Source organism: Aythya marila (assembly GCF_965140915.1).
Source record: "Aythya marila genome assembly, chromosome: 11".
Lineage (NCBI taxonomy): Eukaryota > Metazoa > Chordata > Aves > Anseriformes > Anatidae > Aythya > Aythya marila.
The window spans coordinates 7,037,789-7,064,026 of NC_139052.1; the positions used below are offsets into that span (position 1 = coordinate 7,037,789).

General features: G+C 36.7%; 1 protein-coding gene across 1 annotated transcript in view; it reads right to left on the bottom strand.

The window, feature by feature from the left end:
- VPS13C (vacuolar protein sorting 13 homolog C) overlaps positions 1-26,238 on the bottom strand; it is a 90,272-nt gene that overhangs the window by 17,919 nt on the left and 46,115 nt on the right. Inside the window, exons 45-70 of the mRNA XM_082769364.1 lie at positions 25,797-25,941; positions 24,461-24,617; positions 23,517-23,647; positions 22,358-22,527; positions 21,341-21,579; positions 18,459-18,688; positions 17,877-17,969; positions 16,519-16,884; positions 15,471-15,560; positions 14,903-15,058; positions 13,678-13,942; positions 12,708-12,868; positions 12,059-12,180; positions 11,498-11,792; positions 9,755-10,144; positions 8,791-8,895; positions 7,889-8,053; positions 7,464-7,592; positions 5,251-5,384; positions 4,737-4,863; positions 3,310-3,545; positions 2,829-2,979; positions 2,146-2,286; positions 1,273-1,354; positions 1,096-1,165; positions 146-257 (exon numbers count right to left, since the gene is read on the bottom strand). Of these exons, the coding sequence (XP_082625490.1) occupies positions 146-257; positions 1,096-1,165; positions 1,273-1,354; positions 2,146-2,286; positions 2,829-2,979; positions 3,310-3,545; positions 4,737-4,863; positions 5,251-5,384; positions 7,464-7,592; positions 7,889-8,053; positions 8,791-8,895; positions 9,755-10,144; positions 11,498-11,792; positions 12,059-12,180; positions 12,708-12,868; positions 13,678-13,942; positions 14,903-15,058; positions 15,471-15,560; positions 16,519-16,884; positions 17,877-17,969; positions 18,459-18,688; positions 21,341-21,579; positions 22,358-22,527; positions 23,517-23,647; positions 24,461-24,617; positions 25,797-25,941 (4,462 nt within the window). The remainder of the gene's footprint in view (positions 1-145; positions 258-1,095; positions 1,166-1,272; positions 1,355-2,145; positions 2,287-2,828; positions 2,980-3,309; positions 3,546-4,736; positions 4,864-5,250; positions 5,385-7,463; positions 7,593-7,888; positions 8,054-8,790; positions 8,896-9,754; positions 10,145-11,497; positions 11,793-12,058; positions 12,181-12,707; positions 12,869-13,677; positions 13,943-14,902; positions 15,059-15,470; positions 15,561-16,518; positions 16,885-17,876; positions 17,970-18,458; positions 18,689-21,340; positions 21,580-22,357; positions 22,528-23,516; positions 23,648-24,460; positions 24,618-25,796; positions 25,942-26,238) is intronic.

A 26,238-nucleotide genomic window follows, 5' to 3' on the forward strand; every position in this document is an offset into this window, starting at 1 on the left:
AAAATCTCAATGTTTCACTAAGAATTATCTTTAAAAGTCCCTTTACTCACTGTTCTCGAATGCAATATTCACTGAAATATTCAGAGAAATCACATAGGTCCATAAGGATCTATTGTGGTAAAAATTGTTTTCTCCCATACATTACCCTTTGCCTTTCAGCTTCTGGATCTGTGGATGGAGTGAAAAGTTCATTAAGTGCTCCTAAAAAGCCTTGATCAATTTTCAGTGCCATTTCCTGAATAAGAACCATGAAGTATCTAAAACAGGAATAGGAACAGTGTGTATTTGTACACATTCAAATACCACATACTTTTTGTAAGTTTCGCTACATAATATGGCGTAGTAGGACTGTCTACAGTATTTACTGTATATTTATAGTTAGGAGAGCTTGCCAGCCACATGAAACTGTGTGTTGCTTTACTGTAGATTATTGCTATCTTAACACTTTGAAAATTTACCTTAAAAATACTAACCATCACCAATTACCTATTATATTTATAATTCTACATGCTCCTTTGGTTATCACTTAAACAGCATATGTATTCCTCTTAGTCAACTGCCTTTCTCCAGACGGCATATTATTAAGTATTTATTTTATTAAAATTCACCGTCCTCAAACATTTTATCAGTATAAGCTAGGTAGAAAAACTTGCATTAGTAACTATCAGTTTATTTTAATCTCACTTCATGGTGCAAGAACTCAAATGAAGACAGACATGTTAAGTACAGAACATATATTTCACAGTAAAACACAGCCTTGAGCTACATTAGAGACTGTATGAGTTGTCTGTTGTTAGAGCACCAAAAAACCCAGCACTATAAAGCAAACAGGCAGACATGCACCTCTGATGCTGTAGTAGAAGGTGCATCATTCCAATTACTTAAGAACTTTTCTACGAGTTTTTTTAACCAGGCCAGTCCTTACTTTCTAAAAGTAAGTTTTTTTTAGAATGATGTTTTTTCACTAGAGACATTTAAAACTCAATTCAAGTCAAGAGTGGTTTGGATAAGTCAATTTGACCTTTAAAAATAGGGTTCACTTCTAAAAAGGTTTAAACTCTCTAAGGTAGTATTACAACACACTGCTAAACTCACTTGAATTGCAGAACTTTGCTGTATTCGTTGAATCTAGTGATGACACTGATGTCAATGAACGGTTTTGGTTCTGAATTGAAAAAAAAATATATATATGTAAGTATATATTAAAAAAATTTGCCAAGCTACTACCTTCAATATTGAGTAAGGGTGCTATTATTAACAGCTTTTACCTACCTGAATCCAAAGCAATTGACTTGGGAGGGGCCACTGGGTGAAACACAACAGGAAACATCGATCCTGGTAACTGATTATCAACCTAAAATTATTGCATAATTACAGCCATGTTTTAATGACACAATAATCAAGGACCATTTTAATCAAAAACCACTGCAGTTTTAGAAGGCCCGAGATTTATTTTTTTTAAATGAACGGTGGTCAAGAAGAATGTCATTCACATTTTGGGGGAAGGAGAAAGTGAGAAAGATTTCGCTGAAATTATTTCAGGATGTTACCTGTTTACTTGTAAAGGGTCAGATGGTTGTGGGATGCTTACAGAGATTCATTTAGAGGGTCTGAAACTGATGGTATATGTTGACTCAGTAAAAAAGTCAACAGTGAAAAAAGTAGCGCACTTTAATTCACTGTTAAACTCTCACACACTGATATATTACTGGATACTGGTTTTGAAGATTTGGATGTCTCTTGTCTACCTACCACTAGACAGATTGCTTTTCTACACTAAGAGGTCTGAATCTCTAGGTACACTACCTAGAACATGGTGTTACATGATAATATACAAGCTATGGTCAATACATTTTGAAAAAGGTTCTTGTTTTTTCCTTCTTCTAAAAACAGCAAAAAATGTGTTTTTCATGATAGCACCCTGCTTTACAGTAAACCACAATTTTATGTAATTTTTTCCATTTGAAATGAAATAATGGAATGCACTACTTTCCCACAAATGAGTATTCATAGCATTTTTACTACCCTGACATCAGAGAGCCAAGAACCACATGCATAAGATTCGGAGATGCCTCTTCATGCACATAAATTAATAAAATAAAAATCTGAAGTTTTTAGTATGTAGAACATGATGAAAGATGTTACCTGCAACCAATATAGTTGTGCTCGTAAGCTTCTTTGGTGAGGTGACTGTTTGAATTCAACCTGAATTCCTGACAGGAAGCTACGTCGGATGCTACATCTAACTGGGAGACGCATTTCCATTGGAACTTTACTAAAATTCACCTGGTAATAATCAGAAAGCAGAGCTGATGTATCATTTAATTAAGCCTTAGGATAAAGAAAAACACATTACTAGTAACACCTGGACTTCCATTACTTCATGATACCATTAATTACTGAAATAACTCTCATCAAGTATTCACATAGAAAAGAAAGAAAATCACAAGTTAGTTTGAGAAGCGTGTTACATTGCAATTTCACTTGTTCAAATCAAGTACCTCTGTGTCATAATAACAGTAATAACTAATTCATGAGTTATCTCACACTGGTACAATTACAAATGTTTACATTCAACTGTTCCCAGTTGATGTTTCTAACCTGATCCCAAAACATGATCTGGTACTTACTAATAAAACTATGGAAAATAATTCAACATTGCCTCAGTATTACCTCAAAACAAGATATTCCGTATAGAGTATGAAAATATTCCAACAAAGTTTTCTGTTCATTTTGTGTTTTTCTTATTCTTAATTAGCAACACAGAAGTCTGTTTTCACTGTTGTTCACATACTGCAGTCATTTAAATACTGAAACTCAAATCATACCTCAGTATTGTTGTCTAGTTTTTGCCAACCTGGACCTTGGAAAGCACTCTTAGAAAGATATTTTTGATAAGCTTGTTCCAACAGGTTTATTTGTTTTTGATTCAATGGTTTCCATTTCTGCTTCAGTTTCTGTTCCCAAACAACACCAGAGCTGCAGGAAATACAAGAAGGTTACAATTTAAAAGTACTTAAGCCTTTCTTATGCACACAAACCATGTGAAAAGATATAATCCTCATTTTTCAGGCTTGAACAAAATACTACTTCTTTTTCTATAGAAGCTAAGAAATAGAGCAATTATATCCCAATTATTCATATTGCACAATAGGAATAAAGGCAGAAATTAATTTTGCTTAAGAGGCTCCACTTATACTGATCTCATGGGAAAGACATTTACCACCAATTCAACTGTACAGCTAGAATTACAATTGACTGTCAAATTTTGATTATTCAAAGGCGTTTTTAGGCTTCTATATGCAGTACCTAGTAATTCCTATGTAAGAGATTTCTTTTTTATTTTCATTGTTAACAAGAGAAAGTCCAAGACTATGAATTGACAAGTTTATTTCTTGATCAGGTTGCTCCATCTCTTCTGCTTGTAATGCTTTGGAAACTAATGCAACATCATCTGTGAATAGCAGCACTCGTTGGCGTCCATCCAGGAAAGAAACCCAGTGTATCTGAGTATTTGCATTATATGGAAATTGGCCACATTCATCCTGTATTGGAAAAAATATATATATACTTGTATAGGTATATTACAGGAATAATATTGCTGTATGTATATAAACAAGTTTACTGGCACACATGCAAAATAAAGAAACAAAATAGTAATTTTTTGTTTATTCTGTTTACTTTATCATGCTGATTTAGTGCAATGTTGTATTCCAAGCATTGGCAAGAAGGGTGTGGGATTTTTGGTTTGTTTTGGTTTTGTTTTTCCTTTTGAAGTGTAGGCATTTCAGCAATAATTGCAGATGAGAAGAACACTGGCAATGATTAGGGAACAAAGTCTTCGCAGTGAAAGAAATGACCTATAATATTAGGTCATGTGAGTAGAATTAATTAAATCACATACCACAAAGGTGTAAAAATGGTTAATGATTTTAAGAAGTTCTGCATTTTGAATGCAGAGATTTCTTGTTTGTTAATTTGTGAGTCAAAACAGAGATAGTTAAAATCCATTCCTCAGAAGGCCAAAGTAGTCATGTATGTTATCATAATGATATTACAAGGAAAACAGTTTTAATGCAAACTGAAACCGTCTTAAAATACATGTAAAAATTCCGACTCAAGAAAGTGCCTATACAGTAAGTGCTCACTTCCCCATTCCTTAACAAAATACTTGCTCAGTCTTATCCTAGATTTACCACTCCTTTTAGTTGTTCTCCCCTCTCCCTTCACTCATTTTCCAACTTGATCATTGCTCGCTCTTGTGCCTGCAGTTCAGATCTTGGCCTGTTTTAATTGTGTGAGCTACAACCACGAAAATAGCTCTCACTGAGCAACTTGTTTTTTTACTCCATGCAAACGTTTCCCATAGAAGGCTACACTCACAACCAGTTAGGGTTTTTCTCCAGCTCTAAATAACTATTTAAGCTGAATGCAGCACTGCTAGAGAAGTGATCTATTAGTCATCCACAGTATTATTTGGATACTTCTAGGGTTCGAATTCTATTTTTCTTTGATATCCACAAAAATCATGTTGAAAACACAGGCTGGAGGTTGTATGAAATCCGGCAGTTAATCTAAATACCTAAAATCTTACTACTTGAGATTAGACTCAAAAAATTCCTGCAGGACAAGACAGAGATGAGAAGTTACTAAAGAAGCTTTCTCTTGGAAAATTTTTGGACTTATTATAGTCCTAGACCAGTTCAAGTATTTACTTCTCCCCTTCTGAGATTTACCTTCAGTAGGTCATGTTCACCAAAATTTTGGGAGTAACCCCAAGTCAATTTTCTTGTTTTGGTTGGATCTGTCCATGCGAACAGACATACTTGCTTTGGTTTCAACTCCATTTCCTCTTGTAATCCACTGCAGTTAGGAAAAAAAGAATAATAGTAAGAAAGACAATAGGATTTGCTGTTTAAGACTACTGCTTTAAGTGATACAGATCATGGCACTGTATACTCCACTACTACAGCTTCTTAGGGGTGAAGCATGAAAGGTCTAGGCTACCAGCTCCAAACAAGCCCAACTATAGCTACACTGCCCATGAACTATGATCTATCTATACTACTACTTTACTCTTTCCACTTTCTCAAGCTTTAAGGACTGACTAAAAGCAGGAAAAAAATACTTCAAAAGTGTATGATATTTTTTTAATGGTACCTTTCACCATAATGTTAAAATAGAACTACTTTCTGCTCAAAGCATATCTACTAGTTAAACAACTAATGACGAATTGTTTCTTTCACATACCTCTGTTTGTATCTGAGGGAGTCCCATGAAGTATGGTTAACAATTAGAGCTGGAGCAGCTCCTTCATGGTAATCTGAGAAGTTTATAAGAGTAGAATGCTCAGACACATTCACATCTACCAATAAGCCCCCATTCTGAAGAGAAAGTTAGAGAGAAATTTCATTATTTGTTCTATACATAAACTCAAGTTAGAACAGACTGAATTATTACTTTTATATCTGTCTTCCATAGGTCTTTCACAAATGAAAAAAAGGAAACAATCTTCATTATCTAGTAGCAGTAACCTCAAACGTTTAGGTCAGTGGCATAATTAAGACACTAGGAGTATTCACAAGCTATCTGTAGGTTTAACTTAATTCAAAAATTAGATTCCAATTATTAAAAAAAAATCACTTTAAAAATTAGATGCATAACATTTTTAAAATTACTTTATTCAGTAAGTTCAGTAAAAACTATAGCCAGACATTCCCTTCTATTTACATTATAAAAATGAAAGTTAGGTTTAAAAGTCTAGACAACTGTACCAAAGTTCTTAAAGGTATGACAAGAACGATTGTTAACAAAGCAATCAATGCACAGAAAAATTCTATTGATGAAACCTCCCAATAAATCACATCAACGCTTTCTTTTAATGGCTTTCAAGATAAATAAATAAAAATAAAATACAGAAATACACTTAAATAAAATACACAAGTGTGCCAACAGAACTCTAAATCAATGTAGATGTCTTGCTCTAAAAACAACCTTTCCAGCTGCTTCAGCAAACTTGGAGAGATAAGTTATCTTCGCTATCATTTGTATCTCAGCAAATTATGAGAAGCATTATCTCCAAAGGTTTATCTGAACATGCCATCATTACATACACATTCCCGAATACTAGGAGAGGTTAAATTCACAAAGAATTAAGATTTTACTAACACAGCACTCGAGGTGCGGCCTCACCAGAGCCGAGTACAGGGGGACGATCACTTCCCTAGCCCTGCTGGCCACACTGCTTCTTATACAAGCCAGGATGCCGTTGGCCTTCTTGGCCACCTGAGCACACTGCTGGCTCATATTCAGCCGACTATCCACCATCACTCCCAGGTCCTTCTCTGCCTGGCAGCTCTCCAACCACTCCTCTCCCAGCCTGTAGCTCTGCTTGGGGTTGTTGCGCCCCAGCTGCAGGACCCGGCACTTGGCCTTGTTGAACTTCATGCAGTTGACCTCAGCCCATCGGTGCAGCCTATCCAGATCCTCCTGCAGAGCCTTCCTACCCTCGAGCAGATCGACACACGCACCTAACTTGGTGTCATCTGCGAACTTACTGAGGGTGCACTCGATGCCCTCGTCCAGATCATCGATGAAGATATTAAAGAGGACCGGCCCCAGCACCGAGCCCTGGGGGACGCCACTAGTGACCGGCCTCCAACTGGATTTGACTCCATTCACCGCACCTCTGGGCCCAGCTACCCAGCCAGTTTCTAACCCTACGAAGCGTGCGTCAGTCCAAGCCACAAGCAGCCAGTTTCTCGAGGAGAATGCTGTGGGAAACAGTGTCAAAAGCCAACCAGTGTCCTGAACAGCTCTAAGTCTGCCCTCTAGAAGTCTAAGACAGCAGTTTTATTGGTCTATTTTTGACTTCACCAAAAATAGAGAACTCTACCATTTCATGGTTACTATGCCCAAGATGGTTTCCAACCACCACATCTCCCAACAGTCCTTCCCTGTTTTTGAATAGAAGGTCCAGTGGGACACCTCCCCTGGCAGACTCACTCACCAGCTGCCTCAGGAATCTTCCACCCTCTCCAGAAACCTCCTAGACTGCTTCCTCTGAGCTGTATTGCATTTCCAGGATATATCTGGGAAGCTGAAGTCCCCCACAAGGACAAGACCTGACAATTTCACAACTTTTGCCATTATAGTATATCATTTGTAATTTAATAGTGCTAGAGCTGTTCAGCTTCCTATAAGCTTGTCAAACCTAGATCATCTTCACTGAAAACTGTGAAAACCCTGAGAATACTGTCGACTTGATTCACAGTCCTTTTTTTCTTTTTTTTTTTAATGGAAGCCCTTTTTTTTTTTTTAATTGTACTGAAGTGCAATGCACGACAACCTTAAAGTACAAGGCTTCCATCTCAATCAACTTGGGGAATCAAGCTGTACTAAGTTCAATTGCACAAAACTAAATTAGAGTATTAAAAATGGACCACACAAAGTCATAGTCTCACCAATTCTTCCAGCCTCAGCAGAGTACCATTATCTGGGGTTTTAAACAGGAATGGTTTGGATGAGCTTTCATAGCCAACTACTCTCACACAAAGTTGACCGGATGAGTTTTCAGGCCAGAATGGAAGACACTATAAAACAAGAAATAAGCACTTGAACCATTTGAATAGGTTTAATATAGTAAACAGTAGTAAATAGTCTTGCGCAAGACACCTATTCAGATGCCCCAGTTGTCACTCTCATCTCTAACAGATATAACAAGTAAAATTAGTAAATTATCTAAATGTTGCCCTGAGATGTGTGAAGCATCCACATCACACCAGCAGAGAAGATGGAGCATTTATAGAAACCTTATTTTCTTAGGTGACAGCTAGAGACCAGCTATTCGTCTATGATAATGCTCAAAGGAAACAAACAGAAATATTACCTCCGAAGTTGATATATAATTCCATTTGTTAGTCGGCAAAGAGCCATTAGGACCAATTTCTCCAACTTCTAGTTCCAGAGAAGATTTGTTTGCTATTGTGTAGAATGGAGTGAACGTAACTATCCTGGTAAGGTTAAAACTACTCATTTTGATGCTAACTCCAACCTGTTGAACAAGGACAATTTGATCAAACAATTAACATGAAGATTCAAAGAAAAGTCAGAATGGAAGTAAAGGAAAGCCAACATGACAGTAAATAAAAAGGCTAACAGAATACTCCTGTTTTGAACACCTGCAATAACAGGACAAAGAAGCATGCAGTAAAATGTGGTGCACTATGCAGCATTAGCACAACGGTAAACAAACGGTTTTAGCTGTAGTATGAGTACCAGCTTAGCAGGGAAAAATCCAACAGGAACACCTCTGCTGTAAATCAAGGCAACCTAAAATGATCATATCATAAGAAATCAATTTAAAAGTACATGGAAATGAAGTTCTACACTATTACTCGGAGCTGTGCTTCCAACAGCAGAATAAATTGCAATTTTTATTCTGCTTAGCTCTGGAGATTATTTTAAAGAAAGATGGCCATTGTTTACAGTGAGGCTTTAAACAATCCCAAACACTTACGAGTTTAGAACATGAACTCTTTTGTCTTCACTATCAAGGTTAGTGTATTTTCCAACAACCTAATAGTAGACATTTGTTATGTGAAACACAATGACAAATCATACTGGAATTTCTGTTGGTGAAACTACTTGTCACCAGACACAGATCTTAAAAATTTCCACGATTTAAAAGCAGCGTAAGTAGTGAAACAAAGGCCTCAAAATGAAGAAAAGAAAGAAATCAAGACAAAAGTGCCTAAAAAGACCCCACAAAACACATCAGAGCTTTCTTACCAGATAGTCCATGTTATTAGCTGAACATCTGACACATCCATAGCTTCCTACAGTATCAAGGGAAAAGCTACTGGACCATGCACTTGTTGAAATACATAACTGGATCTGCACACATGCAAAAAAAAAAAAAGGACATGGAAAATGATTCAATAAATTAATTTTAAAGTTCATGCATTATGGAGTGCTTCTATATCACATGTAGCAGTATTAAAAAGACATTTAAGTGCTTTTAAAACCTTCTATAACTTATGATAAGCTTAAGCATGTAGTATCATTATTCATATTCTCATTTGTTAGTCTATGCTTGATGTCTGGGAAAAATCTAACAATAAAGGTAGTAACAGTATATGGTTACTGAGAGCAAACACAATGATGGAAAAAAATACAATTTTGTAGTGCTTTACAAACTGGAAGGGGAAGTGGAATGAAAAGAATCAAAGTAACACCTTGTCAAGACTGTTTCTTCAACTGCTTCCATTACTGCTGGGTGAAAAAAAAATACAACAAAATGGAAAGAGGAGTCACATCACAAAGAAAAAAAATTATTTTTTGCCACAGTACTCTTCATTTGACCATGCAAATACTATGCTAAAACAATATAAAAGAAGTATGGTTTAACATTGGACAGATTATTTACATTGTGCATGTTAAATGTCAAAGCACCTAGGTGATTAAGACAAGTCTGATTTTTCTTCATTCACTGGAACATACCTCCCCAGGTGTATTTACTTCCATCTTGCATATGTTCATTAAATTCCTCTACCAGATGGAAGAATTTTCTGGGAGGTAAGCTGGGAGGGTACCCACTGACTGTTCAAGACCTACCCACTTTATATGGTCACCCAGCTTCCAAACTTAGACAAAATTCTCCTGAGGGTGTAGATGGAATGGAAAGGGCAGCTCAGTTTTCAGCTTCAAAGCAGGATTTTTATAGCACTACCACCATCATCTAAAATAACCATACCTTATTTTTACTAAAAATATTTTTCTTTTTAAAGGAGAATAAAACAATATCTCTGTAATCCGCTGGATGTTTCACATGAATGTCTTCAGCTCGATATTGGAGAACACGGGAAGTCTTGTTGATTATCCAATATGGACTGAACACAGACAAGATCATACGGCTTCCGATTCTCCTGGTGTGTATGTAAATGTCCACTGTCATCGCTTTTGCAGAATCAGAGGTGAAACACACTGGAAAAAATTCAGGCATCCCATCATGAATTCGAAAACGTCCATTCCAGTTTTTGCCTTGATATTTTATCAAGACAAGCTCCATTATTTCCTGAGCGATTCTGGAATTAAATACGTCTGCAGCACTGCCTTCTAGCAATTCACGGGCTTCTGCTGTTCCCTGTAGTAAAAATTGTAAGGAACAAATTAAGCTTTTAACATGTAAAATGTGCGTATTCACAAAACAGCATTTTTCTTGTCTTTCAGGGTACTTGTGCTTCATTTTAGTATCCTATATCCCAACTTCCAATCACTTTCATTTGAGCCCAATCCTATGAATCACCTAAGGTCAATTGCACTCTCTTGCAGGACTGTAAAGACTAAAAATTCTAGATTTCAGGAATACAAATGAGTTCCAATGTATCCCCTGTCCTCGTTCCCTCCTTCCTCCATGACTTCCAGTAGATTTTGGCAATGAGTTCTCATTTCTGTGGCAATGTTACTAGGTGCAATACTGATTTTTTTTATGCTGCAAATGCACAGCCAAGACATTTCACATGAAACAACGCACAAGACAGGAATCTGGCAGCTGTGCCATACCGCTGGGTACCACAGCTCTCCTTAGAGAACAGCACCTCAGAACAGCAGCTTTCCTCATTTTAGCTAAAAAAAAAAAAGTGTATCATACCATACTGAGCAGTGGCCAGGCTTTGTTAGTTGATGGACATAAAGACTATAAGCTCACCTACAGATGAAGTTACTTCAGAAACCGACTTGAATTACTGGTTTATTTAAGGCAATGGCACACTGTTCTACATTCTTTGACTTTGGGTACTGAAGTGGAATGAAGGGAAGGAAAATTGGTAATAGTGCTCTTACTATAGCAGACAGAAGCAAAAGGATGATCTAAAGGAATGTGACAGCCAGTTGTGTGACCAGGACAAAAAAGAACAAACTAGGATGATAGTTGCAGATCCTCATACTATTTCTATTTACCAGAATCATTCAGCTTTTTCTGTGAAAACGTGTGTTAGAAACACAAGATACTAGAAGTAGATCAAGAACATCTGCATAGGATTCTGCAAAGAAATCCCCTGATTTGTGCAATGGAGGCCTCACAGTAGCACTCAGTATACTAAGAGTCAGTGTTGGAATGGAGACCAGTTGTCTTTCTACATAGAAGAAAAGCACCTGTACTTTCAGGCTTTTTTTCCTTATATCTTTCCCTGTGAAACAAAAGCTATCCTGCAATATATGAACAGGGTCTCAGAAGGATTTAGGAGGTAGACCAATCCAATACAGGATTAATATTTCAGGAGCAAAGTGAAACTGGCAAAGTAGATCCAAAGGAAAAATAACTAATCCCCCAAACTCCCAGGGCTAATCCATCAACCAACTTTGTAATTTACAAAAGAAAATACAATAAACAGCATTCAGTATCTTCTACACTACTTTCACCTCCTGTTCGAAGTGTATGCGAATCTTCATTAAAATCAAGGAAAGCATTTCAAAACAGAAACACGGAATAACCTACCTCAAGTAAATATCTCAAGGAGTACGGCAGAAGATTCCTCACAGTCAGCGTAGGATAAAGGTGGATAATATAGGCAGGATCCCACTCCTCTCCAGATGCTGAAATAAAATTTAGTTGATCTGGTACGGCTGTTGAGCTGACTATTAGAGGCAAAAAATTCATCTCAGTGGCTGGGCACTGTAACAAGCACTTCACTTCATTGCTTCTATGTAGCTCTTCTCTCCAGGCAATGTAAGTCGTGGACTCTCTGAATTGACCCTCTAATGTTCCTGTTGGTCGAACATATAAATGACACCTACGGCAAAAGAACAGAACAGGTACATACGATATCCTTGCATTGACAGCTACCATCACCCATCTGAAAGCAATTGCTGACTTTCTGGAAGGTTTTTGCAAGCACACTGTGTAATTACCTAATAAAGACAGTTTTGTTTGTTGGATTTTTATTTTGTTTTACCCAACCAGGAAGTGTTCCAACTACAAATTTAAGTTTCTACAATAATGCTATATTTGTGTATCAGTCTTGCAAACAATAGCCCCATAGAACAGAAAGGAACATACCTATATGAATGTAAAGGAACATGAAATTCCTCCTCTGGCTTAGATACGCCAATCGGCTCCAGCGATCTGGAGTCCCTATCCAGTTTATAGATTATAAATGGGATGGAGAAATGGTTCTTGATCTAAGATGAAAAAGCATAACCTTTCATTACATTTGTTTGGTACTCATTTCTAAAAGAAAATATATGAATAGCAAAAAGGAAGAAAAATAGTAGATTTAATCATTCACCTGGACAATAGACTTAAACACATCTTAGTGACAAATACAATTCTGAAGGAGAATGACATGCAAGCATACAAGAAGACTATGCTTCCTTATAAATTCTATGAATTGAAAAACATGCTTAAAATGCATTTAAAATAAACCACAAACGATGTATGTATTCCAAACTCCGTGTTCTGGATATTAAAAAGCTAAACAAAGAGTTATTTACAACAAAAATCTAACTTTTCATCTCCCAGAAAAAAAATGTGTATAGTATACACAAAAAATAGTTTAACAAATACAGTACATTACTTAGTAATTTGCCTTTAATTAGCTTTTGGGAAAAGTACTATCTTAAAAAAAAAAAAAAAAAAAAAAAAAAAAGTAAGAAAAGCCAAGTCTCTCAGAAGAAAGAATATTTATTTCAGGTTTTATTTTGTTTACCTGCAGAGGAGATCGTACGCTAACAACCTTGTTTCCTTCTGTAGCATCTATCTGGACAATAATAGAGTCTGTACGATCAACAAGAAGGCTTTTAATGTTGTACAGTCGCCGCCCTGGTTTGGCAATGGGAATGTTTACCACTTCATTGTATCCTTGAAGTTCTAATCCATAAAAATACACGTGTTAATTGTGCAAAACATAAATCACATTACCATTTTTAAGAATTGAACAATATTTATGTTTCTCTAGACTCGGCAATAATTGTCAAAGTTGCCCTCTGGCAAAAACAACTTTAAGTGGCATTTGAGCACAAGGGAAAACTGAAGCTTAAAGGAAGAAAACTCGAAAATCTTAACTTTCCATAATGTCATTTTATGATGAATAGGTTATTTTTTTAAGTTGACAACTGCAACACTGAGCATTATCTTTTCATCACAGCCAAGTATCTTCATAAGGAATTGGAAAGAAAGGGGGAAAAAATTATGTATGAGGAATTATTGTGTCCTGTGCCCCTATGAATATTCTCTAGCAAAGCTGGAAATACAGAATATTCATAAATGCTCTAAGCAAAATAACTAACTACAAAAAAAAAAAAAAAAGGGGTAGTAAGGATGCTGAGAAATTAAGATCCCGTTTAACAGGAGTTGGAACCCACAAGCCTATGTCTCAGGAGTCTTTAAGATGATCTATCAATGACTACACTAAAGCATCTTCCATTTTGTTCAAGGAGGTAGGAAAAATACTGTACTTTTCATTCTCTGGAAAACTGGGCAGAATAAATTTTGCATCATTTTAAGAAGCCAGCAGTAGCTGGTTTTAGTTTGTTTTCAATTGCTATCAGTACTTGGAAGTAGTTTCAACATAACATACTTCACCCTACATTTTAATTACATTGAATTTAACCATACTGACTCCCCCATTTTTCCCATTCTCAATGTATAGCAACATGCCATGTTCCCTATTACAATACCTAAATTTAAAGAGAAGATGGAACTCTCTTGCCGATGCAACGTAGACAGCTTTCCTTGTTGAGGAGCTTCAAAAACTGAGTATTCTAGTTCCATGTTCTGGCCACTTTCTACAAGGTTCACATTTGCTTTTTCAACTGAATTAACAATCCGAAAACTGGAGCTAGGAAGCACTTTGAGAGGAACACCCAGGGCATTTTTCACTATGAAAGGAGCCGTGTCTTTAAAGGAATAGTCAAACGTGGATGCAGTCCCTTCTGAAAATGCCTGCAGTGAAGAACATCCATAATTAAATTAATATAATAACGAGTATGTAACCATAAGTAAATATTGAATATATATATAAATAAAACTCCCTATATACACACTATATATAGATAGATATCTATAGTAATACTTCAGAGAAGCTAAGTTTAATTATGTGCGATTTCACTGTTCTGTAGCTAACAGCAAATGATATCATGCTAAGTATTCATACTCCTTCCTCATAGGGATATTTTCGTTGTTGTTGGAGAGTTGTAAGAGAAAACTAAAAGATATGGTACACCAAATTCACAAACACATTCACCATGCACATACTTAGTACTTAACCACAACATAAGCTTACTAACGTGTTTTATTACACAGAAGTAGTATTAACTGACCCTTGAACCCCCCCCCCAATACACTTGCTTAGAGAATGCTTGTTCATTTAAAATTTAAAACAATTGGGAGTGAGAAAGATTCTGTACAAATGACTTGATATAGTCACCAAAATTTCTTCTCCCACTAAAAAAAAAAATAAAATAAAAGCTTTGGACACTCAGAAGTGTGCACATTACCAAAAGAAAAAATAAGGAAAAAAGAATTAAAAAACATGGAACTTTCTACTTTTACAGTTTAACAGCCAACCCTAAAACGCACACTCTTCTTAGTGTTCTACTATGGAACAAGTCTTACAAAGAAGCAGCAAGCTGAATGAAAATAAAGCCCTCCAATAAACACAGATGTTTCTTACAATCCATCTTCTGACATATTAACAGAAATTTACCTCCCTTGCAAAAGCCAGCACCACCTTTTTTTTTTTTTACCCCTAAAGGGCTATCAGAGTAAAACTCCTGCTAGGTAACATTTTCCTCAGGGCTCTAAAACAATCACTAGCTTGAGAAAGCAGCACAGAAAGCCCTTCAGAAGTCAGAGCTTCCCCCAAAGCTAAATAATTTGGCACCTTTTGCCTGTTAGGATTACCTTGGCCAAGTTACTGAAAACAGCGAGACAGCATTTGGATATTGTTATATTCATTGTATCCTTTGAAGAAATGTTAACTGCAGTTTGTGGTTCAGGAAGAATAATGAAATCATCGCCAGGCATCAAACTTCTCTCTTGGACAGGGTTAGTCTTCATCTAAAACCAAAATTTCTATAGGCAATTATGAACATATTGAACTACTTCCTCCTATAACAGGAAAAAGCTTGCTCTACACTTGAAACTTTTTCCAAGCAAAGAATACCTACCTTACCTCATAAATCTGTAATACATCTTAAACTTGTCAATAACATGGAAACTTTATTCCAATACTGAAGGCAAGCAAGTTATTTTATTCCATTTCTGTGTGTGTGGTTGCATGCTATACTTTGCTCATGCACTAGACAAGTAATATTACACAGATTTCTACAGACTGAATATTTCCCTGCGAAATTCTGTAGCTCCCTCCAAGCAACAGCATTTTAATGGTCACCTTTCTGTTAGAAAAAATTACCAAAATAAAACTGTCTATTCAAACCAAGTATTTACAGTTTCCAGTACATTTACATACTTCCAGCTTTAAACGCCATTGCTTCTTTCCTCCTTCAATTCTTTCAATAAGAGGCTCCCATACTGCAAAAGTTTCATTGTAATAATGGACCTAAAGAAAGAATCAAAATTAAGTATGAACAAAGAAAGAATCAAAATTAAGTATGAGTTCCTAAGTTCCTTCCTAAAGTAATTAGTACACTAAAAAACCTGTTTTAATCTGTTTCACATTTCAGAAGTCTAGTATTAGTTTTTAACAGCTTCAAAAATCAATACACGCAAGTGAAATACATCATACGTTTTTTCTTCAGTGACATAATTTTTAAAGTATTAACTATCTGGCTTACTTATAAAGAAATAGGACCAAACAGCCTAGTCATTACATAGCTTTTTGTTTAACACATTTTATTAATACAATGCCGTTTCTGTTCTCTTCTATGGTGTCCGTGAGAATGACTTTGAGATCAGTAACTTTAACAATGCAAGTACTTCATTTTACTATGAAATAGCAATTGGCCTGAACAAAATCTCTTTAGTCTAGATCTGGCCCACTGGAACAACTTATCTAAATGCCACCATAAATATTCGTCTCTCCTCAAACACTGCAAATCTGAATAAAGAACTGTTTGCCAGGTGCAATTCCGGAAGCTTACTTTCAGCTGTTTTCCTCATCCCTCCTCCCTTTTGGGACCTCATTTTATATGATTAAGTATGCATCTGCCATACTCTATTATGACATTCACACCTAACAATGCAAAGAAGGTTATTTGCATAACCAGTAAAGAATGGAGTTATTATTATATAGAAGTTAATTATTTCACAGTAGTAATTGCCGTTAAAAGCTCCTACTGAATTCGCGTATATTAGTGCTGATCTTTTTATATAATTCCTATAATAAAAATGCTATGCTTACTCAATACTTGCCTGCCTACTGAATAATTCCTAAGACCATTATAATGTAAACCTATTGTTAACTCAACTACTGGTAGAAACTACCAGAAGTGAAGTTACTTGAACATTATGGTAAGTGCAGTAACTTTTTAAATTGCAAATAATTTGATTGTACAAACCTCCAGTGACATATCAGCAGAGACCTCCATCAGTGAGGACCAGTTCTTAAGCACACCTGAAAATACAGATTCTACCAACAATAAAGGGATAGTGCGATGTCCCAGACCACATTCCAAGGTGATCTGAACAGATCTCACTACAACGTCAAACTTCTCTTGTTTCACAGCATGCTCACGGTCCTTAAAAGTTTCTGTTGCTTCTGTAGCTACATCAACACCAAGAAACCAAGCATTGTACTGATCTAAAGGCTTCACTTGCCACAAATTTTCACAAACTTCAGTTGCTCCTCTAGAATCCTCTTCTGTTGGTTTTGGCTTTAGGGCAGCCATAATGGTCCCCACAGTATTTAGAATTATTGGTGAGATCTTGAACAACAACAACAAAAAATCCTCTATTACTCAAAACATTTTAAAATTGATGAACACATAAAATACATGACTAATGAAAATGGCAAGTAACTCTTAGGTTCTTGATACAGGTATACAGAATTAAAAAAAAGTTATCTAAAAAACAGAAACAGAACCTATTCATGTACCTCCTCTTATTTTCCTTTCCCACAACCTTTCCTAGTTCCTCTCTCACAATCCCACAGATCAAGAAGAATATTCTCAGATTGCAATTTCATTTTCACCGATACATGGTATTCCCACAACAGCAGCCAACAGACACCTTTTCCCTCCTACACTGTAAATCATCAACACTTAAAAATTAATTTTTAAGAATTTCAAGGTGTTCAAAAAAGCTATCAGTTATGTACAATACCATTTCACTTAAAGGCACAGTACATCTGTCAAAAGCTTTAAACACAACATATTATTATTTCCAATTTAAATTTCATTACTGGCTATTCTTTCAGATCAGAAATACAAAAGTATGACGATTTTTATAGGAAAGTTAGCAAGTTATACTCAGAGATAACTTTATATTTGCTTAATAAATTACCTACTAAGAACACTGTTTTTCACATTGTGTTATCACCATGGAAATCACATTAAGAGCCTTAAGTTAACATGCACTTCTGTGCACATTCCTGTTTATAAACCTCTCTGAAGAGAAAAATAGTGGCAGTGGCAGGAAAAGGGTTGTTTCATAAAATTGGAAGAAACTAGTGGGAGGAATCCTAGTATCCAATATTTAAATTTGCCCTTTTTTGCCAAGAAATAACCAAAACAATAAATATGTAATGATTTTTCCAACTCAGAGCAGCCTTGAAAAACAAAAATGCCTATTTCCAAAATTAAACTAATAGAAGAAACAGAAGTTTTCAATAGGGATACATGGATTAAAAAAACTAAACTACTGCTCATTTTAGAAATGAAGCTCTTCTTCCCAAGACAACTTTAATAATCTAACTTACCTTTATAACAAGTTCTTCAACTGTTAGTACCACAGTTTGTAACCCTGAAACATGCCTCATATTTTCCATGACCAGAGAACATGGTTGTAACACCTGAGAGAAAAATACGATTTGATTAAGGTTACTCCTGGATTCTAGCCTTTTGAAATACTTGTATTTTTTAATCCCATTGACAAAAGGCTGCTGACCCAATAAAATAACTGTTTTCAAGTAACAGCATTCTTTCTACATTACTGTGCTTCATTCCAGCATGCAAAATTGCTGGAATTGCAGCAAACAAAATTGCGTAGATGTATTCTTAGTCTTCAAAATCCCTCATGCAGTTTCTTCACTAAGAAGCCTTTACTTCAACGTAATGATCCACCACAAAGGTTTTAAACAAAGATCTATGTGATGAAGTCCTGTGCATTCTGTCAAATGATTCACTTTTAAATAGCACACCGCATACACACAGCCCTTTCCTATCTTCATAATAATTATATGAGAACTGAGTTTTCTGAGTGTTATGGATATACCAACAAACAGACATGCCTGCCAGCAGTTGTCACTAGTTTTTTCATTCTGGAAATCAACTTTTCATACCTTAGTAACACTCTTGTCTTGTTTTTCTCTGAGAAAGGCACAAGCCAACACTTTGAAGTCCTTCACTTGAGCAGTCATCCTCTGCGCAAGCTTTCCCGAATTCATAGATAAGTCACATTGGAAAGAAACTTTTAAGGCAGGGGCATCAGCACTCGTCAAATTAGCAACAAACACAATTTCTGGATCCATGATCACAGCTTTTACTCTCATATTTGGCCATACAGATGTTTCTGTGAAAATAAGTAAAACCACCCTTGAATATAACAGGCTCAACAGCATTATTATATATCTAATACCTCAACTATGCATAAAAATTGGTACATAGTTTTTAAAGGTATAAATTTTACAAGTACCTCAGTCTTTACAGTAATGCTATTTCACTAAAAAGTATTTCACTAAAAAGTAAAATCACAGTATCCAGAAATCAGCAGCAAACTGGTCAGCAGTTTCGTTCTGAAGAAACTGTCTCTTGATACTATATAAAAGCATTATTTGCTCAATGCTCTGCAATCAACCTAAGTAATGGCTCTATAAAGCCAAATTCACAACAGTTATCGTCTGGTTCAATACCTAAAGCATTCTTTAGCATGAAGATTTTCTAATTGTACACTGTTAATTTCATTTTGATTTCTTGTCTGAGTATCCACTCAGCCTCCAAACAGGATAAAATCACGTGTATCTCAGTTCAAAGGAGGACTCTAACATACTAATGATGGATCAAGACACTTCAGTTCTAAATGATCAGGAGGTATATGGGTGTGTAACCCTCATGCATGCTAGTACTCGTTACATAGGTTTCCTGAGCCTAGCACTTCACAGATTTCACAGAATTTCTAGGTTGGAAGAGACCTCAAGATCATCGAGTCCAACCTCTGACCTAACGCTAGCAGTCCCCACTAAACCATATCCCTAAGCTCTACATCTAAACTTCTTTTAAAGACCTCCAGGGATGGTGACTCCACCACTTCCCTGGGCAGCCTGTTCCAATGCCTCACAACCCTTTCGGTAAAGAAGTTCTTCCTAACATCTAACCTAAAACTCCCCTGGCTCAACTTAAGCCCATTCCCCCTCGTCCTGTCACCAGGCACGTGGGAGAACAGACCAACCCCCACCTCGCTACAGCCTCCCTTGAGGTACCTATAGAGAGCGATAAGATCGCCCCTGAGCCTCCTCTTCTCCAGGCTGAACAAGCCCAGCTCCCTCAGCCGCTCCTCGTAGGACTTGTTCTCCAGGCCCCTCACCAGCTTCGTTGCCCTTCTCTGGACCCGCTCAAGCACCTCCATGTCCTTCTTGTAGCGAGGGGCCCAAAACTGAACACAGTACTCGAGGTGCGGCCTCACCAGAGCCGAGTACAGGGGGACGATCACTTCCCTAGCCCTGCTGGCCACACTGCTTCTTATACAAGCCAGGATGCCGTTGGCCTTCTTGGCCACCTGAGCACACTGCTGGCTCATATTCAGCCGACTATCCACCAATACTCCCAGGTCCTTCTCCGCCAGGCAGCTTTCCAACCACTCATCTCCCAGCCTGTAGCTCTGCTTGGGGTTGTTGCGCCCCAGCTGCAGGACCCGGCACTTGGCCTTGTTGAACTTCATGCAGTTGACCTCAGCCCATCGGTGCAGCCTATCCAGATCCTCCTGCAGAGCTTTCCTACCCTCGAGCAGATCGACACACGCACCTAACTTGGTGTCATTTGCAAAATTACTGAGGGTGCACTCGATGCCCTCGTCCAGATCATCGATGAAGATATTAAAGAGGACCGGCCCCAGCACCGAGCCCTGGGGGACGCCACTAGTGACTGGCCTCCAACTGGACTTGACTCCATTCACCACGACTCTTTGGGCCCGGCTATCCAGCCAGTTTCTAACCCAACGAAGCGTGCGCCAGTCCAAGCCACGAGCAGCCAGTTTCTTGAGGAGAATGCTGTGGGAAACTTGCTGGAAACATCAGAATATTGTACCCATGCAATTGAACAAAATGCCAAGTTGAGGCTTGGGGTGCTACAACAGCAAAAGCAAAGAAAGCCAGGCATCATTGGTTGCAGCCAGCAACACATTTGAGCAGGCAACACATTTGAGCGGCCACTAAAAGTACCCTTTTTCTGGCATGTGTATCATTCCTCCTTTATCATGGGACTTGGCACATCTCCATCAAGGGAAGAAGAAAGGAAGTGAACTGCTGACATAACTAGAACAATTCATAAAACCTAGGGCTCACTCTCAACACACTGCCAAGTTCCCAAAAGATAAGGCTGTGGGTAACAGTCCAAACAACACAGCCCACAGATGGGGTCAGACCACAAGTCAAGTGAGCCTGGCTATCACTTACAACCCAACAAAACTCAACTCAAAAGTGGTCTTTTGTGCCCTTGTTTCATCATACCATACCTTCAGTCTTTAACCAAAAAGAGAAAAGTTGCCTTCATCAAAAACTTAGTTTACCATATCTTTGAAACAGTAACAAACAGTTATTATCTGTTGAAATACCAACATACAGTTTCAAAACTCTTAGCTTACAGATAGAAAAGACACTCTTTGCCACTCACATCTGAGGAGCAAGTTGTTCTTTTTTACTTTAACTACTGTCCACATAGTCAGTCTTGCTTCCTTCACAGAAATAAGAGTAAATAAGATGAGTAAAAATACTAAGTAGCAGGATGACTTTCAGTATTTAGTTCTGTTGCAGGGCACAACCTGGTTACTTAATATAGCAGTAACCTATGGACAATTATCTATATCAGTAATCTATGGACAATTTAGATTGTATTTGTTCTTCATATTGTCTAAGTCTGATAGCAAGATAAGCACTTGAACACTTTTGGATGAGTTTTTTCTAATATGAGATCTGTGAAAAGAAAGGGGAAAGAAGGCAGTTTTACAGACCTGTTTCTGGTTTGGATTTCCCAGAAGCAACGTGCTTTAAATGGACTTGTGTAGATTTTTCAGCTGAAGATGCCGGCATTGAGTTAACAAAGAAATCCGCTACTGTCAACAAAAACTCCATACTGGCACATACGTACAGCTTGTCAAGGATGGCAACAACTTCAGTTCCATTTTCATCCTGTTTGTATCTTATATCTATCATACAACTGTCATTTGTGTCATGCTTCTTGTCTATCATTCTGGAAAAGAAGTTTAATGACAATTCTTTGTAATAGCATAACACAGTAATATAGAAAAAACAGGATACATAATATCTTTGTCCCTTCCCTTTGTCATTTTTAAAAGAATTACTAAATAAGCAATCAACATTTTCTACAGAGAAATTAGGATATAGACTTTTCTCTAACAGAGGAATAATTTCTATTTTAACTGTGTCCTACAATTCAGGAATTACGCATGCAGCATGTAATAATCAGACTACAGTACAGTACCTAGAACTCCCTAACCAAGGCTGGTTGCACTCTACTCATCTCTTCACCACAGTTGACTGTAGTATTCAAGCCTCCCAGGTATTTTTTGGATTACCTTATAAGCCAACATGTAATTTGAAGAAACCTGTTTAACATTATTAAAAATACATTACTAATTGCTTTAGTGCATAGCACAACTGACAGCCCTATTACATTCTATCAGCGTCATGTGAATCATAGAATCATAGAATCATAGAATATCCTGAGTTGGAAGGGACCCTTAAGGATCATCAAGTCCAACTCTTGACACCGCACAGGTCTACCCAAAAGTTCAGACCATGTGCCTAAGTTCACAGTCCAATCTCTTCTTAAATTCAGACAGGCTCGGTGCAGTGACCACTTCCCTGGGGAGCCTGTTCCAGTGTGCAACCACCCTCTCTGTGAAGAACCCCCTCCTGACGTCCAGCCTAAGCAAAGTATAGGTCTATGAAACAGTCTTCCTCATAAACTGCATGGACTTTTTCATTTCTGATGCACTCATACTTACCTTTGTGTCACATTCTGAATTCCTTCCCTGAGATCATCCAGTGTACATGCCTTAAGTTTAACATTTATATCCATTGAGCCATTGGAAAACATCCTGCCTGACGATGCCATGAGATGCAGTCGGAGTTCACCAAGGCGTAATCTATCACTATGCAGCAAAAGCGGGGACTTCTATATAATGAGAAGCAGTAAAATTACTTAGCACAGAACAAAGTAGTAATCACACTTCTCATGAGGCTAATCACACAAATGTGCATTACAATCTGCAAATGTTGATGTCCTGAGTCCTTTAACCATAAAATTAGTCAAAGAAATTAACTGAAGTATACATCATTTCTAGCAGTTGTTCAGAATGCATGATCGAATGATATTTCACTTGACTGTGAACCTTCTACCAGAGAATCCCTCCATTCCCATCACAGTAACTCCATTTACAACCAGGACCTCAGCATTAAATAGAAATTATATAAACAAGGCATTTAAATCATACTACATTAGTGCATTTCTTCCTGGTGATGCTCATTCCACAAGAACGTTTCAAAACACACCCACTGCAAATTCCTGTATTACAGTCACTTTAAACACAAAGCTACCACCCAATCACTAGGTACCAAGGTGTAAAAAGCAAGAACCCTCAGATCTATACAAAGCCTATGAAGTCACAATAGTAAGGCAGCATTATACATTTCTCTTCTGTTTTCAGCACAGTTTGACTTGCTCAGGATGTTTGTTAATAGCTCACACTCAGGGCTATGTAAGAGGGAAGTATGGATCATGAACATATTGCAGCTGCTTACTAACGATATAGCCATGCACTGAACTAGCATCATGGAGACCAGCAATTCATACTTTCTGTATTTTAATTTTTTAGGTTGGATAGCTGGAATCAAGTCTTGAATGACCAAAAGAGATGGTGGGTTGTTTTGGTTGGTTGTTTTATTTTTTTTAAATGTGTGATTTTTACAAGTGCACTGACATTCTTCAAATTAAGGCTATTCTATGCTCAAAGTCTCCAGGTTGAAGGATAAATTGCCAAAGATCCATAAGGCAAGCATAACAGGGTCAAGACAACAGGTAAAATATTTTATTTTACTATCTGGAGTTCTGTCCATATGCAAAGTTCCCCACCCCAGCAGCATAATAAAAGCTTTGTCACAAACCTGATTCATATCTCTATTGTAGAGAATTACTGAAAGTGACTCAAAATTAAAGTCGAATTTAAATGTTTCGTAACGTTCTGCAGAAGACTCAACTGTAGAAACACTTTCTTGTCCAAAAGCAAGAAGAGGGTCTGTTGATAAAAATAAAGTATTTTTACATTTCTTTAGAATACTAAGCTTGGGGATAGGATGCTGGGTTTGAGTTCTGTTTTTTTTTTTTTTTAGTTATAATCAGAGAGTCAAAGAAAGAGGAAAAGTTACGATGACTACTCAGGACAACTCACAGTTACATATTCAATAGCATACTGTTCTCTTCAATAGATGTTAAAATTACAATGCTCTGAGTGGTTTAAGTACTTTCTTAAAGTTGTCATTAATTTACTGTGGTTGTTCCTCTTTTAGTCAACTACATAAAGTAGCAATACCACAATTTGCATTATTCTTCCTTCTAGATTCTTTTTATAGTATACCTTTCAACTATTGGTTGAAAAACTTTTTGACATTGAGAATACTATTATGCTTTGAACAAACAAATTGGCAAACTTAACTATATTTCAGCTAGAAACACATACTGATTACATTAACATGCTCTTTAAATATTAAAAAGATATTATCCTGTATTTTTATAATTGTTCATTAATATTCTGGGGAAGCTTGTTGGTTTGGGTTTTATCTGTTTTAAACCTGCAATTTCAGCCTCTGATACAGGCTGAAGAATACCACCCTATGAAAGATTAATTGCAAGCAACAGATACAAAATTTTTGACCGTCAACAGCTTGCATTGCAATGTTTTTGGAATGTGCATACATTCGTATTTGTAACTTTTCATAAACTCATTCATAACCATTAAGAAGAATGATTTATTTGCACTGTTTCAGACCAACATGTTGGAATTGCACATAGTCCTCTCCAGATACCTATATAGCTACAGAATTTAACATACCCTCAGAGGAGTCAGATTCATTTGAAACTCTCCCCTTTTTAACCATCTGGGTATCTTCAATGCTCTGCTGCAGAGTATTTGGCTGGGAAGAAGCCCCTCCAAGGTTCTCAAGTAAAATTTTCATGACAACAGTTAGATCATCTTCACTGAGTGCAATCTGTAAAATGACAAACCCACGACCTATTTTTGGTGATGTTATCTCCTTCCAGTGCAGAACCCTATCTTTGTCAATAGTAAGCAAGTGTTTAGAAAAAACAACATTCTGATTCCACTATAAGCATATCAGTCAGTCAAAATAATCCTGCTCAAAACATCCTAAATTTGAGTAAAAACAGTTGGACCACTTCTCCTTAAATATAATTAGCTGCTTGTTATGAACAGGCGTTACAATAAGAACCGTGTTAAATATTATCTGGTCTTTCAAAGGCTCTTTAGCTGCAGAAATATAATAATTGATAAAAATAAATGCTTCTTGACAAATCAGTAATACAGAAACAGACAGATAACATTAAAATCGCCATTTTGTTGTATACGTGAAAGCAACTGTCATTCATTAAGTCCCTGAAGAGTTAATGGATCTCAATACATTTATAATATTGCAGGGTCATAAAAAATAAGCAGCAAAAAAAGTGGGAAGATACAGTCACTTAGCCAAAAATACATAATGTTTGAGTATTTTCTCTAAATCCTTTTTTTTTTTAATGGTACTCCTTCAGTATTATATTACTCTGTGCTTCACTACTGCTACAGCTGACTTCAGCATAGACAGAGGAATGAAATTAGTCTGATATACAATTACAAGGCCTTGCAGTCTATTTCTACCCACCTAAATCTTTATGGTCAACACGGGAAAAAAGGAAGTAAACCCCTTTGTCTGAAAAGTCATCAAGCATCATTTTGAACTACTGCCTCAGAGACCTACCTCTACCATTTTAATTTCCACTACAACTACTGAACACTCAAATAACTGATTATTACAATTAAACAATTTAAAACCTTAGTAATCTAAATACTAAATACTAATTCAACAGATAAACCTTACTGACTTGGCTATTAATTCAAATGATGGCTGCAACAGACTCCCTTCTCCTCCATAAAAACAGACTATTTCATTTGCACGAAACTACCAAAACTATTTGTTATACAATACCAAAACTAGCACATCTATGAATGGGACAGTCAGGCTTAAGTGTTAATATTCTGTAAAGAATATTCTGTAATAATATTCTGTAAAGAATACAAACTGTAATGAGTCTACAAGTTTAGTAAGTAGACTAAATACTGTTCCAAGAATAATTATAACTTTCATTCTAGCTCTGATTTGCCATGATATTACCTGCATTGGTTTTAAGTCTCCTTTGACTCCAATTGTTGGGGTTTTATGATACCAAGTTGCTGCTAAATTTCTCTGGACCAGTAAAGTCAAACTCACAGGACACAGAATTTCAGAATCTGTTTGAGAATCTGTGAATAAAATGCACCTACAAAAGATGACATAATCAATACAGGACAGGTATTAATAGCTGCAGAACCCCAAATAATGTAATTATAATCTAGCACAATTATGGCTCTTTGATAATAATGTGTATATACATGCACTTAGGTCCAGGTTTGTACATTAGAAGTGCTTCAGTTACTCCCCTGTCGTTCTTTTCTTTCCAAGAAGTTTTAAAAAGATTGTGGACATATATCCCTATCTAAATGCATTCTTAAGCCTACGCTTTTTTCTTTTGTTTTGTTTTTTTTGATGGTGCTTGTTTTTTCAACATGTCCATTGG